Here is a 16,454-nt window from a genome sequence, read left to right as displayed (position 1 = left end):
ATAGGTCTGGCCCTAATAAGCGTTTATTGATTTTCAAATCAAACCAAACATTCCTTGGCCCACGCCAACGGAGCCACCCTGGAGGAGGTAATAATAACTTTTAAGCATTTCCGATAGCGACTGTGACGCTAACTTTAGAAAGTGTGCTAAGTGCTTTTGGGATGCACTCTCTATGGACGGTCCCTCCTGGCAGACGACTATAACAATGTCATTTATTTCCCGTGCCGATATAACCTTGTCCCGCTCCTTTTCATTCATTCAACAGAGAGCCAGGAAACACACGCACACACATATATTACGCCTTATTCCTAAGGGTGGATACGCCAACCAACTAACACACACACTTCTCCTCACTCTCTTAACATCCTGCCTGAAGAAGTCATGTAATGGAATAAAGATGTTGAAAGAGGACAGGAAAACACTGGGAATATTAACTAAACTGTGCTGCTTTTTTTTTTTTCCTCAATCATCCGCTGCAACAAATATCATCCGCCGTTTAGTCATGTGACAAACATCCTCGTTTACTTACTTGCCCAGAGCGAAGCACTCCAGTCTGACAGTGACGCCCCTGGCAGCCAGCACGGCGGTCGGGAAGTGCACCTCGATTTTGGGCTCGTATTCACCCATGACACCTGGAAATGGTTAAGGAACAGAAAGAGCGGGTATTAAAGATATTGGCTATGTTATGAATCACCCACTATATAATGACCTATGTAGTGAGTTTACCATTTTGTACAGCTGTTCATATGTGTGTGTGTATATATATATATATATATATATATATATATATGAGTATATACCATTTCATAAAAAACCTCCATCATTAGGTTTGTGGAAGAAATGTTCTCACTGGTACATATTAGATGTTTGCGTGGGTTGTCTTTGAGTAAAAACGTAATGGCTCGCCTGCTAGCGAATTTCTGCTATGTCTATTTTTGAATCAACTTAACCGTGGAGATGTAAATTACGGCGAGCCATTCCATTCTCTTTGAAGCCACTTTACCGTAAGTAACATCTTCTTTTCAACTGACATTCAAACTACGGTGGCAGAGAAGCAGGCTAATAGAGGGTTCCACAACCTTGTGCCCGCCGGCCAATTAGCAGTGAAATACATCTACAAATGTTTGCTGCTAGATTTCTTTTTTTTTTAAATCACACTTGCATTGGTGTAGATTTGGAAATGACAATATTTCAATAAACAGAACTGTTACTTTGGGCTTCAGGGGCTTCGCTGAAACTACGGTGGCAAATCCACCTCTGGAAGATAAAAACTAAATTCCTCGTTTGCCAACAACTGGGCATCAGACTGGCAAAGAGCAGCAGAATGCAGGGACCTCAGCAACATTCTGCTCGACAGGTAGTGATTTTTAATTGGTTGGTTGATTACATTACCAAAAAACAAAGACTTCAAACCAATCAAATTTGGTGTTCTAGTAACAGCAAGTAACAGCAGAACACGTTCTGCCAACGTAGCAGCCGTGGCTAACGTCAACTTGTTGACATTGGTAATGCTAGCTTAGTATTGCTAGCGCTGGTATTTTCACAATTTATCACAACTACACACTTTCATAATCGCATTCCTTTATGAATGTGGATCGTTCTTATGCACATGAGTGAGGGGCGTGGTTTTGGCCAGAGACTCAACAGGGTGGAATAAGTGAGGCCACAAAGCAGTTTTAACACTGCAAACTCCTCTTGAAGAAAACTGGGCGCTGTCTTAAAATGTGAAAAAAAAAGCCTGATATTGCTCTCTCTCGCTTTCTTTATAGAGGTTGAAATCAAAGCATTACAAGAAGAAAATGTTGATTCTTGACTTTATATTATATATCAATAACTGAAAAGCTGTGCTGCACATGTTCTCATTAAGTGCACCATCTGCCTTATCGTTCAACAATCCACTTCTACTTTTCACACTTGATTAAATGTGGGTGGCGACACCATTCACACAGAACATAAAAGGGAATAATTGCATTTCCTTTTTATCTCCACAACGTCCTTTTTGTGCCTGGTGTTTATTTAAAGAAGGTTAATAGTCGTCAGCACATGCTCTCACTTTTTTTTTGCCGGGGTAGCACATTAAGGCTGGGCCGACCGAGTTAGCCATGTTAAATGGGATTGAAGGAGCGCGCCATTAAGATGATGTACTAACACAATGTGGGAATGTAGGCCGTGATAGCCGATCCCGCTCGACGATCCGCATTGCGAGGCGATAAGGTGCTATCAGTCCGGCAAAGTGGCGACATGACTAACGGCGCGCCTCCTCCACTCGCACAAGAGGACCAAGCTTCCTTTTTGTTTATTTGTCTCGCGGTTAAGGCAGCCATTAATATCCATTCACGATCATGTCACAGCTCGCGGCTACCAGCTAATTTTTATTTTTTTTTATTTTTTTAACACGGCCAATAATATCTGTTCGCAAATTAATTTTGTTTTTTTCTGCGAAGACTATCAACTATTATGAAACATCTTTCTGGTCTTCATGTAATTTGGCTTGCTGCAAACAATTCACCAGACGTTGGCGCAGCAAATCGCAGGCTTTTTGTCCTAAACTTTGGAATTTCCAGAGATGTCAGCTGCACCGCATGCACCAAATGTTTGGCTTTTTCTTTGTCTTTTCACAGCCACACAATTAAGAATTCAATCGACTTTTTCAGTAAAAATGCAAATCTAAAGTCAAAATTAATTTTGAAGTTTGTTTGGTTATGCAACCAGTTCAGGGTGTACCCCGCCTCCTGCCCGATGACAGCTGGGATAGGCTCCGAGCACGCCCGTGACCCGCGTGAGGAGAAGCGGCTCAGAAAATGGATGGATGGATGGATGGATGTTTGGTTATGTCTTCAGCTTTCCAGGTAAAAAAAATTCTCAATTCGCAAATTCTATTTTTTAGGTGAAAAGCAACTGTAAAGGCGGACAATGCTTTTGAGTTTTTTTTTTGTTTTTTTTTAACTTTTCCTGAACCAGTCGCCAGCCAATCGCAGGGCCCATATAAACAAATAACCATTCGCGCACACATTCACACCTAAGGGAAATTTCGAGTTGTCAGTCAACCTACCATGCATGTTTTTGGGATGTGGGAGGAAACCGGAGTGCCCGGAGAAAAGCCACACAAGCACGGGGAGAACATGCAAACTCCACACAGGCGGGGCCGGGATTTGAACCCCGGCCCTCAGAACTGTGGGGCGGATGTGCTAACTCGTGGTCCATTCATGATGATGATGATGATGATGATGAGATGTGTGTGTGCGTGCGCTCGATAAAATGTGTCATCATTTTGTATTCTAATAACAGTGCCATCAAAATTTAATGAAACAAAAGTTAAGTGGGTTTTTTCTATGGTGAAGAATGACATTCGCTAGCAATGAAAGAGATTTTTATGTGTTGGAATATAATCAAACACATTCAAACAAGTGCAGGTAGTGTGAATTTTCGAGGCAATTCAATAAAAAGACACAAACCGGAAAACTTGACACGTTACAGGCGGTGCGTATATTGAACCTTTCTGAAGCCGGAACACACCTTGCATATACAGGTATTTTCTCCTCCACAGTCATTCACTTGCTATGTGTTCCATATTTTTGAAAAAGTCCATTTTTTTTCAACGTAAAATAGCCCTTTATAATATTGTACTTTATAAAAACATACATAATACAATGAAATGGAATGGAAACAATTGAACAGTTTGTGTGTCATGATTCATTCATTGCGGCTCCTGTTGTGAGTGACTTGGCCAACGGGATGCAGTATAATACGAACATGCAGACACAAATGAAGAAGAGTTACACAACTACTCTACGTGGCTCAGTACGCTGCAGTAACATTAGTCGTTTTTCGCAGAGGATAAAGAATCTATGTCTGTGTGTATTGTTACATTGTTACACAACTACTCTACGGGACTCAGTAAGCTGGAGTAATATTCGTCGTTTTTCGCAGAGGATGATGAATATTGTTACATTGTCTGTATCGTCATGTCATATGCGTTGTTTTGATAGCATAAAAGTCAAGCCAATGATACCTAGCTGTTTTTTTTTTCCGTTGTGCCGAGTTAGCAAAACGGTTATTGTATAGAATTGATATTAAAATTTAGTTTTTACTTGTGCACTGGAGTACATTTAAAAATCTGTAATTCTTGGCTTTTACTTAAGTACGTTAGTTTTTATTTCTTTTTATGTTTTTGATCATACACAAGTTACTGTAAGTACATGCAGGTGGCTAGGACGGGCGTGTTACACGGGCTGTGAGCTGACGATCAATGGCGTCCAGTGTCCCGTAACGCAATCCTGATGCTTGTTTTGATTAAGAACCTTGGTTACGGATGACAACCGTGAGCTGGACACACACACACACACACACCACACTATACACAGCAGCGCCGGAGCGTTTACTGTGTAATCACTTTTAGCGAGACACAGATTGCGGCGTGTGATTGGTCGCCACCCGTGACCAACGCACCAACATTTGGGCCCGTCTGTCGTGAGGTGTGCCAATGCAATTTTCACTACTTTAAAAGTGAGACGCACAATATGGCAGCAGGCTGCATGAGGCCACCAAGGGGAATTGGGGGGCGGGGGTGTGCGGGTGGCGGGAGTGTGTGTGTGTGTTGGGGGGGGGGGGTGCTTTGGCATAATGGGCCTTCATCTGTGGAACCTTGACTGCGTCATGTTTCCTGCAGAAAGAAGCAAGACGGCTGCTGCAAAATGCTAAATTCGCTCACTGGCCAAACCGTTAGGTCAGTGCTTCTCAAACGAGGGATCCGCAAGGTTCTGCAATTGAATTTGCAATAAAATCATATGTTGGATAATTTTCAAAAGTGCATACATACATACGTATTGGGACCGACATGGCAATAAAACAAACATAATAAACCAAATACTAGGTGTCACGTCGTGTTGCTACTTTTTTCCTTGGTTTATAGCAGCCTCGCTGAGATTCTAAGTTGTTACTTTTCTTGTATTGCTTTTCACAGCTTTGCTGTGATTTTTGTTACTCTGGCTATAGACTGTTCTCATCCTGCGTTGCAGTGACTAGTTTCAAGGATCCCTCTTGAAAACTCAAATCTACTCTACATGTCTGCTTAACGTCTCTTGACTCTTGGGTAAAGAAAAATATAAATGCACCAAAAAAAAATTACAATATTCCGATCCCCAATTCAATACTGATTTTGGCAAATCCTCTGAATCGACTGACCTCCTGGCCAGTGAGAGGCGCTCTGTGATTCGCGTTGTAAGGACGGAAGCCGCACTTCACCAAACAACAAGAAAATGGCGGCTAAAGCAAGCAGCAGTGTGAAGTGAGCGCCTTCTACTTTTAAAGCTGACGTTTGGGGTCGTTTAGGGGTTCCCTGTAAATCCGGAACACAGGAAATAGACAAAAATAAGGTATTTTGACTCAAAACAGATCCAACTCGACAAATCATTTGTCTGCAAACCGTCGCCGAGCTCTGTCCACACACAGACGACGACAACAGAGACTCTTTTCTCTTTTTATCCTGACAGAATGTCTTTGTTTACAAGGACTATGACTTTTTTTCTTGAAAAAAAAAAAAACTTTCATAAAATTCACATTTCATACAATTACAACCTTTTGTCTCTAACAATTATTGTAAGATTTTGACTCTCCGCCAAAGTCTCCACTCCCGAGCCAGCGCTGTCAATATAACACGTGCGCACTCACAAGTAGGTCTTCTACATGGAGGCAACCAATCAGAGGAAAGGGGGCGGTCGTAGCCAAATATGGACACAGCGGATACAAAACTGGGTCAAACAGAAGTAGTTGTCAGAGGGGCCTTTTCGGGACATTTGTATCGTCTTTACAAACAGCCAACCAACCAGCAACTGATAAAAAGAAAAAAAATCAGTTGACCAACCAACCAACCAACAAACAACCAACTTAACTAACCAAAGTGATTGACACTGTCAGAAAGTCATTCATCTAACGTCAAGATGCAATGAGCATCGAGTATGACCGAATGTTTGTTGATGCTTTAATTACCACTTGTTTGTTGTTTCTTGTGTAAATCACAAGTAGAAAAAAAGATATTTGTGGGCACAGCACTTTGGCAACAGGCCGCCAATTTACACTTGTGGATTAAATGTGGTTTTGTTAGTTCAGTGAGTTTCTTGCTTGCTTGGTTGGCTGGCTGGCTGGCCAACTGTTTGTTAGTTGCTTTATTTCTAGCCAGTTTGTTAACTGTTTTACTGCTGGTTGGCTGGTTGGTTGGTTGGTTGGTTGGTTGATGAGACTTCTGTTTGGTTTGTTGACTGCTTACTTTTGTTAGTTGAGTTGATTGTCGGTCGGTTGGTGTATTGTTTGCCGGGAGGTTGGGTGTTTGACTGATTAGTTATTTATTTGGTTGGTGGGTCAACGTTTTTTTTATTTTTTTTTATCGGTTGCTGGGTGGTTAGCTGTTTGACTGGGTGGCTGGCTTGTTGATTGTTGAGTGTGGTGAGTTGACTTGGTCGGTTCACTGGATAACTGGCTAGTTTGGTGAGTTGAGTTTCATGGTCGGTCGGCTGTTCGATCGAGGAATTTATTTTCCTTTTTGTTATTTGAGTCATGAACCAGGAAGTAGCAAACGACAAACTCGCAAACAGTGTTGCGTGTGCTTTGTTATGAGTTGTCCTTTTGAGTTCTCAGTCAATACAATAATCGCAACAACAATTCCGACATACAGTATACAGGAGGTGTGCATCTGCATTGTTAAAAGCTAAGAATCACCCAAGCCTCAGCGGATCATTTTGTAAAAGGTTAAAGGGTTCGACTTTTTTGCTGGAGGCCATGTAATAATGTCATCATTTAATAATGTCATTGTGTAATAAAGATGCAAGCTGATACGGTAGTCTGCTTCCAAGGCATGAAGGCCCTTGAGCTCAATCACCGTGGACCGCGTCAAAACCTCGGCGTCGACGGGCTCCCGTGCGGCGCCGTGATGGACGTTCACACGGACCCGAGGCTTTAAGAGCCTGCAGGCGGAATAGAACACACGCACACCGCTCACCCCCTGGAGGGGGGCCTATAAAAGAGCCGCGAGCCGAGCCACGGACACAGCAGTTTGCCAGATGATTTCCCCCGTGACCAGTTCCACCAAGGCACACTTCTGCCGAGGAAGGCTCCGCCGCGCGAGTCTTACAACTCGCTATCTGTTTACGGCAGAGATGGAGCTCGCAACAGTGCCACCAAATGGGAGCCGTGGTTTGGATGAACCAACTGCTTCGTTACTTATAACGCCAAATGCTAAACAAGGCAATACTGTACTCTACGTCCAACCAGTGGGACGTTAATGTCACTTGTGTGCTACATGGGCTAATGGCCCTTAGAAACCAATCAGAGGAAAGGGGGCGGTGTTAGCCAAACATGGACAAAGCGGATACAAAACTGGGTCAAACAGAAGTAGCCTTTTCTGGACACTCGTATGACAAAACCAAGGTGTTTTTGAAATTGAAATTGTGCACGTTAAAGAGTCATTATAAAGAGCACTAGTTCTGAAATTTACAATGAAATATTGAATTGATGTTGTTTTCAAATTAGACATACATTTTTAATTCATCATATATTATACATTCATATTTACAATTTATTAATGTATTCATTTTTATACAACGTAAACATCCTTTTCCCCCTGCACTTAGCCCATTAATGAACTACTTTTTATATACTTATTTATTCAGTATCATCATTTCATGATGTCATTATTTATTTTAGATTCATTTATATCATCCATGCCTGGGTATGCATCAAAAATGTATTGGATGAAACAGAAGACACAGTTATGTGTATTTAAAAAAGAATTTCAAATATATATTTGTTAATGTGCTGTACACATAGCTATTTTATTGTTTGGGGAATTTTTGTACCTGCATTTGTTTTTGCATTGTAATATTTATTCATTTTTGTATATCCATATGTCACCTTTAATATTTGCTTTTTATGTTGCATTTAAATCTGTTATATGATACTGTACATTTATTTATTCATTCATGGTAAAATTCTTGCAAAACTGCAAGTTAGTTCATCATTTAAAAAAAAAACAACCATAAAAAAGTCCAAGCTGATATATCAAAAACTACTGTAATTAGAGAGTTGCTAACAAAAAATAAAAATGGAACCCAAACTTCATTGGCACAGGTAATGACTTCTTTCAATTCAGAAGCATATCCTTTTCCTTGGGTGGATCAATTGAAAATAATTCAATAAATAACTCAAAAGGCATGCCAAATAAGACGGACGGATTTCTCACCGTCCGTCCTGAGCGTGAGCGGCGTGGGCGGGCTGAGCACGCGGGCGTTGGTAGCCGTGCTCTTGAGCAGGCAGATGTAGCTGCCCACGTCCGACGGCTGCACCTTGGACACGTACAGGTTGCCCGTCATCTGCGAGATGAAGCGGCGGCTGTCCTCGGCCACGAAGGACGGGAACTCGTTGAACACCCAGCTGTAGATGATCTCTGCGGGGAGGTGGACAAAAGATTAGGAACACCTTATTCCATATCCTGCAGCCATTTTATTACACTTAGAAATATGTCGGACTCTGCTGCTCCTTGTACATGCAGCGTACAAATATTTCACAATATCTTTCCTCTTATTTATCCACTACATATTAAGTCTTGTCCTAAAGGCTTCCTTTTCTTTTGGATTATGTGTTCTACATCATATTGAATGTTCAACACCCTAATAACCCGGTTAAAGGTTTCCACACCCACACTTTTAGCAACAATGGCCTGCAGCGCGCTCCTTTTAGGATAATTTATCGACAATTACATCCCTAAGCTTTACAGAGCCTCTAAAATAGGAATTGCTAATCATATCAAAATGGCACTTATCTTGCACATATAATGAACTCATGTATTTTTTTTTATGGAAATGGTAACATTTTCTTGTGTGTATGTGACACATTTGTTATTTTTACTTTTTAAATGTAAATTAAAAAAATTGCCCTCGTCATGTATAAAGGTTGTATGATGGCTGAACAAATTATTGTATTGTACTGTATTAATAAACCACTAAAAAGCAAATAGAACAGAAGGTGACTGAGCTACTAATACTTCAGTACTTCGTTATGTGGCATAGGACGTCTTTAGTATTACATTTTACGGTCTGTATCGGCATTACGCTGTTAAGTAAATGACTAAAAGTAAATGTCCCGTCGCAGATAAAGCCACAGACAAAACAAAAAAAAAACAATTGTGAAGGTGCATCGGCTCTAAATGACCCTTTAAATGTTAAAATGGATTTTTTTGAACACAGGGATGTGTCTGAGACAAGAGCGGAATATAGTAGAATAGTTAAAAACAACTAAGTCATTCAAGGTACTCATATAACATAACATTAAAAAAATAAAATCAATGAAAAACCATTTTTCCTTAAATTTAATAAAAAAATGAAAGATACTTACATGTATATAAACTTTTAAATACAATTCAATACTTTAACAATGAATAATAATAATAATAATTCAGCCATATCGTCCCTCACAATAATTCTGTAATTTATTCTTAAAATTTCAACATGTTAACGTGTGTGACACAAGGGGCAGAAGTAGAGCAAAAAAAAAAAAACTGTAAAATAAAATCAGTAAAAAAAATGAGATGTGTGAAAATGTCACATTATTACAATAGATTAAATATAGGAACACTGTAACACAAACAGACTGCATGAAAAACAACACCTGAATAAGTGTTAATGGTGACTAATAAAATGGATGGCTGACACACAAGTCGGAGCCACTCACTCCAGAGCTGCGTTGCCGACTGCTTCGTGTCTACGCTGCGCCATTCTATATTAACACATCTGTCACCACATGTGGGCGGAAAAAAGATGAACCCGCGACAAAATTAATCCACTCAACGTGGCCCGACAGTATTTGCATGTTATCTGTCAACGCTGGAGAGCGAGAGCCGCGCGTTGTCACTTCAAAGTCAAAAATATTTGGAAATGAATAAAGTGCCGTGTCAGCGTCGATCGCATCAGGAAACACTTGAACTCAATTCGGTGCTTCTAGCTTAACTAGATGGCGTTGCGGCTTTAACCTACTAAGCGGACTATTTGATAAAGGGATGGAGCGAGGGATTAGGCCATCGCGCACACACACACACACACACACATACATATACACACTTATTTTTGCTTGGTTAGTAAATCTTCCTGCTGAAAGTGCAATAAAAGTCTTGTTGCCGCCATAATGCAAGGTCATCTTGCCATCTTCTCTGATCAATATCGGCGTAAATCTGACTGAAGCACACTGATTGGACTTTTTTTTTTAACCGCAATATTAGGTACACCCGCTTGCTCGATATAGGGTTCTTGCCTAGACATACTGTAACAGTGGAGCTTCAGTGGACTTGGGGAAAGCGGAATTCCTGAATCCACCTAGGGTATTAGTGGTTATTGTAGAACCTAGCCCCAGCTACTTTTTGACAAACTCACCTATTTGCATTTTTAGGCATTTTGAAAGCCCTTAAGCTGGACCCAAGACGCCGCCAAAAGCCCTCTCTCGTCGGAAAGTAGCAAAGTACAGTCACTTTGTGTCAAAGAACCCTATTGAATTGATACATCTTGACTGATAGACAAGCGTTGAACGTCTGGGAGGAGCCATGTTTAACCTGGGTCGTTAGTGGAAGGTATTGAGAGTCTTTGCTGCATATGCACCTTTGTTTCATTATTTTCAAAATCAAATCATCTGTCAGCTGGATTCCAAAGCATGGACAGAGGAGACCCGATAGGCTCGTGTCAACTGATCTTCATTGACATACTGAACGAAGCATGATACTGGAATAGACGCATCAGAGCTCCAGGCAGCCATGGAACATGGGAAACATGTGGAGCTCCATCATGGTTCCAAGACCACATTCGACTTAGTGATCGTAGAAATGCGAAGTAAGAATCATACTAAACTCAAGTGAGAAAGCAAAATAAAATCTGTATTGATCCATCTCGTTTGATATGAGACATGTATGCGGCCTTCTGCGTTCATGAAGTGTGACTGGAACCAACCTGGTTCGACAGAATATCGGTGAGGGCGTCCTGCTGCTGCATTGTCTCCTGTCGCTAAGGTCCGACTGCGCTCAAAAGAAACAGCTCTGTTCAAATAAAAGGCTTGAATGGCGCGTTGACTTGTGATTGCAACAGACCGCTAGCAGTCGGTGGGCCATTTGGCACAGAGAGACAAATGTGCAAAAACAACATGTTATTGATCGTCAGATTGTAAAAGAAGTTATTTTGGAAAATCAGGTACCTCCCTCTGTGCCTTTTTATGTCCAAAGCGCTCTTCTCTCTCACAAGAAAACAAAAACAGTCCTCAAGCTAGCAAAAAGAATGAAAAAGCAAGCGTCTTCTCGAAGGACAAAAAGGCCATTTGATGAGACTGAAGAGCCTGTAACAGCCAAGAAAAAGAAAGCCGCATTGAAGAGACAGCAGTCACGGGTTCGTCACGCCCGCTTTGTGTAAAACGTGGCGACCATTTTCACTGGATCACGCAGTAGCCTGACCGATGGCTAAACGTATTTTGATGTGTACTGATAGCGCTCTGTGCATTGTGGGGAAATACAGAGCATTTGGGGATTCTATTTCGTGATCCTGACAACAGACCCGTCCGCGATTCGTATTGCTTTCTACGTCAGCAGGTGCTTTGTGCTCCAACGCGTGAGGTGATGTCTCTGCTCATTCGGGTGGTCAACTTGATTGCTGCCCGAGCTTTAATTGAGCGGCGGCACTTTAAAACACTGCTGAACGGGGTAGGGAATAATAATAATAATTATCCTGGTCTGCTTTTGGTTGTCAAGAGGGAGGGTGCTCAGCCATTTTGCGACAGGACTTTTCTTCAAATTAACAATGTCGAGCATCCTGAGCTAGCGAGCAATGATTGGCTCCTGAAGTTTTATTATATCGTGGACATGACTGAACATCTGAGCCAGCTCAATGTGAAAATGCAAGGCACTGGAAATACAGTCTTATCCCTTTAACGAGCATTATTTGCATTTGAAAACTGAGTCGGAACTCTTTATCGCGGATATTGAAACGGCTTTACGTATGCTGAAAAATATCAAGACCGACCTACGGTCACGTTTAACGGATGGAAGCCTCGAGGCTTAACCTCACCGCGTATCAAAGCCGTCAGCAAAACCATGCCGCAGCAGAAGTCGCAGTCACGGTAAGAAATATTTCATTCATTATTGGTAAGCTGCAGTGGACCGTCATTTCAAAAAAGTCTAAATTCAGAGACTTCTTGTATTTTAAAATTGTTGGTCTTAGCCAAAAAGGTTCCAGACTCCTGCTATACATGAAAAAGGTCGGGACCCTGTTTTAGAAAACGGCATTACTTGGCCGTTCGCTACTTTTCCCGCCGCCGGATGATGTCTAACAAAAAAGTGCTTCCAGAAGTGGGAACGGAGGTTGAAGAGCACTCGGCAAACGCTCCCGCCGGTGCAGTGCAGCGACGTATCCGAGTGAGTCATACTCACCGGCAAGAGCGTACATTAGAGGACGGCGAAGGCCAGATATGCTTTTATACACCCAGCAACATTGCCTTTCACTGCTAATGATCCCGCAAATTGCCTCTCCAGGACATCGTGTTCTGCTGCATGCTCGGCTAGGCGGCTGCGAGGGAATCTGAGCGCCGGGAAGGAGAATTTGCACACGACAACCCCTTGCGATCAAAGTCAGTAAAGGCCTGATTGCTTTAGATTTAAGGATTAGGATAGCATCACTTCCAGAAAAGTTCTGCTAATATTCCACCGGAAGTTAAACTGGGGAATTTCGGAAAATTTGATGGTAAATGAACGTGTGGTATGTATTTAGGTCATTTATTTTCCTAAGCAGACATCATCATACAATTCATTTCGTTCACTACCAGTTTTGAAAGCAGTACCTTGCATTGCAAGCCATTTTCGACAATTTTGTGCACAGAATACACAGAATATTGTGCTCTGTGACCAAATAAGTACCAAAACAACCAGTCGACTCTCTCCCGACGCCATAAAAAAAGTTTGATTCTGTTCTTTTGCAATCATCGGTAGAACACGGGTTGCTATCAACCAAAACACTGGTTTCTGACCAATCGGTGGAGAAAAAGACATGTTGGTGAAAAGACACGTGTCAAGCAAAGAAATAACTTGTGACGTCTCCCCATAACTATAAAACAAGAAAATCAAGAAAAGGCTTTTGATGGCCAAATAATCATTTATTGACAGATATACAACTATGAAAGGTGCCGTGTGCGACGCTGACTCACAGCAGTCAGCCGTCAGTTACCACCGTACTTACGGACTTCTATTGGATTCTTTTGATATCCACGGCCCTGGCGTGTTATTCATATCGTATTTACTGTAACGTAATGTACTGTAAGTTTTACAAGTTCCGACTGAGATCTCACCTGGAGAATGAGGCGGCGGCGTACACATGAGCACAACACCTTGCCCTTCACGCACCGAGACGCCACCTCTGGGCTTTGCGCTGAACGCGCCGATGTCTGCAACACACGAAGAACATCGCTCACAACAAGACTGCAAAATGTGCTCATGTTCAAACAATCGTTCACTGACAACTGCGAGTCTTCGATGAACCTAGCACGCATGTTTTGGGAATGCGGGAGGAAGCGGGAGTATTTTCGGAGAAAACCCACGTAAGCGCCGTGAGAACACGCAAACTCATTCGAAACCCGAGGCACATGCGCTAACCACCCAGGGACTGCGCTGCCCACCAAATGTGAATTCTGTTCAAATGTGTCTTGATGTTTTTGTTGCTGATGGTTAACGGGATACGTCCGGCTTTTGACTTTGGTGCATGCTATCATTGTTTGGCTTGGTAAAGGTCTGGATTCGCGGCGGCCGTGTTAATTGGGCTGTTTAAGAAATTCACATTTATTTCTGTTCGGCGGCACGGCGGGTTCAATCCCCGGCGGCCCCGCCTGTGTGGAGTTTGCATGTTCTCCCCGTGCCTCCAGGTAATCCGCTTTTCTTCCACATCCCAGAAACATGCATGCGAGGTTAATTGAAGACTCTAAAGGTCATATGTCATATATCAATATCTCAGTGTTTTGTGTTATTTTCACTTTCACTTTTTGGGGAAAACAGTTGGATCCACACTATAACTCGAACCTTTTGGGCTTCTCAATGAGCCTGAAAACTCACCAATTTGGGCGAGCCCATGCACAGCGGTGACAATTTATGTCATTTAGGAGTCCTGCACAGAACTCACTCAGTCGGGCCCCCTGTACAGTTAAAACACTAGATTGAATAAACCTTTCCTTGTTCATTCTGTTTTTCTCTCAGCTATTACGTGTTAGTATGTTCAATAAAAAGAAATCAACCAAGCAATCAATTGACAGGAAATTGGGTGGCCATGTCTTTCATGAACCAACTTCATGAAGACGGGCCCATGCAAGAAATTGAATCGGAAGTCGGCAATGTTGACAAATTCCTGGATTCGTACTTTGACAACCTTCCACTTGGGAATTCTCCAAAATGATCCCCAATCGGAAGCAGGCATCCTGGACCAGTCCTTTCCAACCGGAATGCTGTGAGAGGTGCTCCATTTCACTTTAGTCCGAAAATGATCTGAATCTTTGTCCATCTATCTATGCTAGTGAACAATGAAATGCTCTTCCATTAGATTGCAGAGGGTACATAATTGACCTGTGAAATATTTGTTTAGTGGTGTGCCGTGAGACTTGATACAAAAAGCTGCGGAACCACCGTTCCGGACAGATGGGCGACGTTAAATTGCCACGCTTGCGGGGAGAGCATGGCATGTGTTTAATGACCCTTTCGCGTATTCACCTTGACAAATATTGACTACATATTTAAAGGCGGCGGCACGCTGGCCGACCGGTTAGAGCGTCAGCCTCACAGTTCTGAGGTGCGGGGTTCAATCCCCGGCCCCGCCTGTGTGGAGTTTGCATGTTCTCCCCGTGCCTGCGTGGCTTTTCTCCGTCCGGTCACTCCGGTCGCGATCCGAGTGAGGAGAAGCGGCTCAGAAAAAGGATGGATGGATGGATGGATATTCAAAGGCAGCTGGCAGTTTCAGTTATTTGTTCAAATGTGAAAATATTACTGACACCACAAATGCAAAACAATAGAGCACATGATGAGGACATCGGTGTCGTATCAATGCGCTCGTCCTTGTGGTCATCCAACGCGTCAATGTGTCTCGGAATCAACTCAATGAAGGTCTTCTCCTCTCTCACTGATGACAAACTTTTGACCTACCTCCCATCGATTTCTTCATATTGGACTAAATTCCACGTTCGGCTTCTTGGTGCTCATCGGGCAAGTCGCCGTCTCTGTCCTAGAGACGCTCGATCCCCCGTAATCATGCCTCATTTGCTCCATGCGACGAGTATCGATCCGAGGCGCTAACGACCGCTGCCGACAGCCGCCGCGGTCACGGTTGATTGACGGGCGGCTGTCAACTTTCCCCGTCTTGTAAACCCGTGCGTAAATCCCGACTTATTGCTCATCGCGGCTTTAATGGACTAACTCGACGGCGATAAGAACCGAATGGGGTCATCTTTCATTCATAAAGGTTAGCGTGCATGCGCTAGTAAATACAAATAAGCTTTCACGGTGTGATCAACAGTATGTTATGTTGTACGAGCACAGTCATTACAAGTCTACAACACAACTGCTGCACTTGCAAGACCAGATGGGATGCACGTGGCTATAAATAGCCCACCTGTTGTGGAGACGGTCCGGTCCTAATTTAATGAATATTGAATGGACCCAGAATGCTGAAGCATGATAACGGGTCCTTCCAAAGTAGAACCATTGTAACGAGGAATATCCAATCACCGGAATGGGATTTCCTGGAAAACATCTGCGGGTAATGCATTTCTCGTATTCAGGCCTCGGCGAAGCTCGTTTGCGTTAGACGCATTGTTAGGAGAATTAAAGGCCATTGGGACATTTACAGAACAAACATAACATCAGGACAGGAATGCATCATAAATCCAGTATTATGCCCATTTTCCGCAGCTCGGTTTTCCAATTCAAAATAGTACAGTGAAAAACTATGAACAACACATTGCGTCGGGCCCAAGACGCGATAACAATCTTTTCAAGTCGCTGTCATCCTAGAGAAGACTCCGAGTGGAAACTGTGAAGATGTGCTTCTCAATGAATTAGAAGACGGTAAAAAAAAGTTCATGTATTCAGTAGATCCCGTCAAAAAGTGAAACTCATACAGATTCATGAAACATTTTTCTGAAGGCCTATTCCATCCGTCCCATCCATTTTCTGAGCCGCTTCTCCTCACGCGGGTCGCGGGCGTGCCGCAGCCTATCCCAGCTATCATCGGGCAGGAGGCGGGGTACACCCGAACCGGTTGCCAGCCAATCGCAGGGCACATAGGAACAAACAACCCTTCACACTCACAGTCATGCAAAAGCCACGCAGGCACAGGGAGAACATGCAAACTCCACACAGGCGGGGCCGGGATTTGAACCCCGGTCCTCCGAACTGTGAGGCAGAT

The 16,454-nt window shown here is 42.8% G+C and overlaps 1 protein-coding gene across 5 annotated transcripts in view; it reads right to left on the bottom strand.

Moving 5' to 3' along the window:
* The window catches only part of cntn5 (contactin 5), a 99,856-nt gene that overhangs the window by 41,068 nt on the left and 42,334 nt on the right, over positions 1-16,454 (bottom strand). For all 5 annotated transcript variants that reach the window (XM_061782352.1, XM_061782350.1, XM_061782349.1 and 2 more), the window contains 3 exons: positions 13,360-13,455; positions 8,234-8,437; positions 530-632 (listed from right to left, as the gene is read on the bottom strand). In XM_061782352.1, coding sequence (XP_061638336.1) covers positions 530-632; positions 8,234-8,437; positions 13,360-13,455 — 403 coding nt within the window. The remainder of the gene's footprint in view (positions 1-529; positions 633-8,233; positions 8,438-13,359; positions 13,456-16,454) is intronic.

The sequence above is a fragment of the Phyllopteryx taeniolatus genome, chromosome 8 (assembly GCF_024500385.1).
Source record: "Phyllopteryx taeniolatus isolate TA_2022b chromosome 8, UOR_Ptae_1.2, whole genome shotgun sequence".
NCBI classification, from domain to species: domain Eukaryota; kingdom Metazoa; phylum Chordata; class Actinopteri; order Syngnathiformes; family Syngnathidae; genus Phyllopteryx; species Phyllopteryx taeniolatus.
Note: the sequence above shows the minus strand (reverse complement) of the source record. Positions and strands in the feature narration are given on the sequence as shown.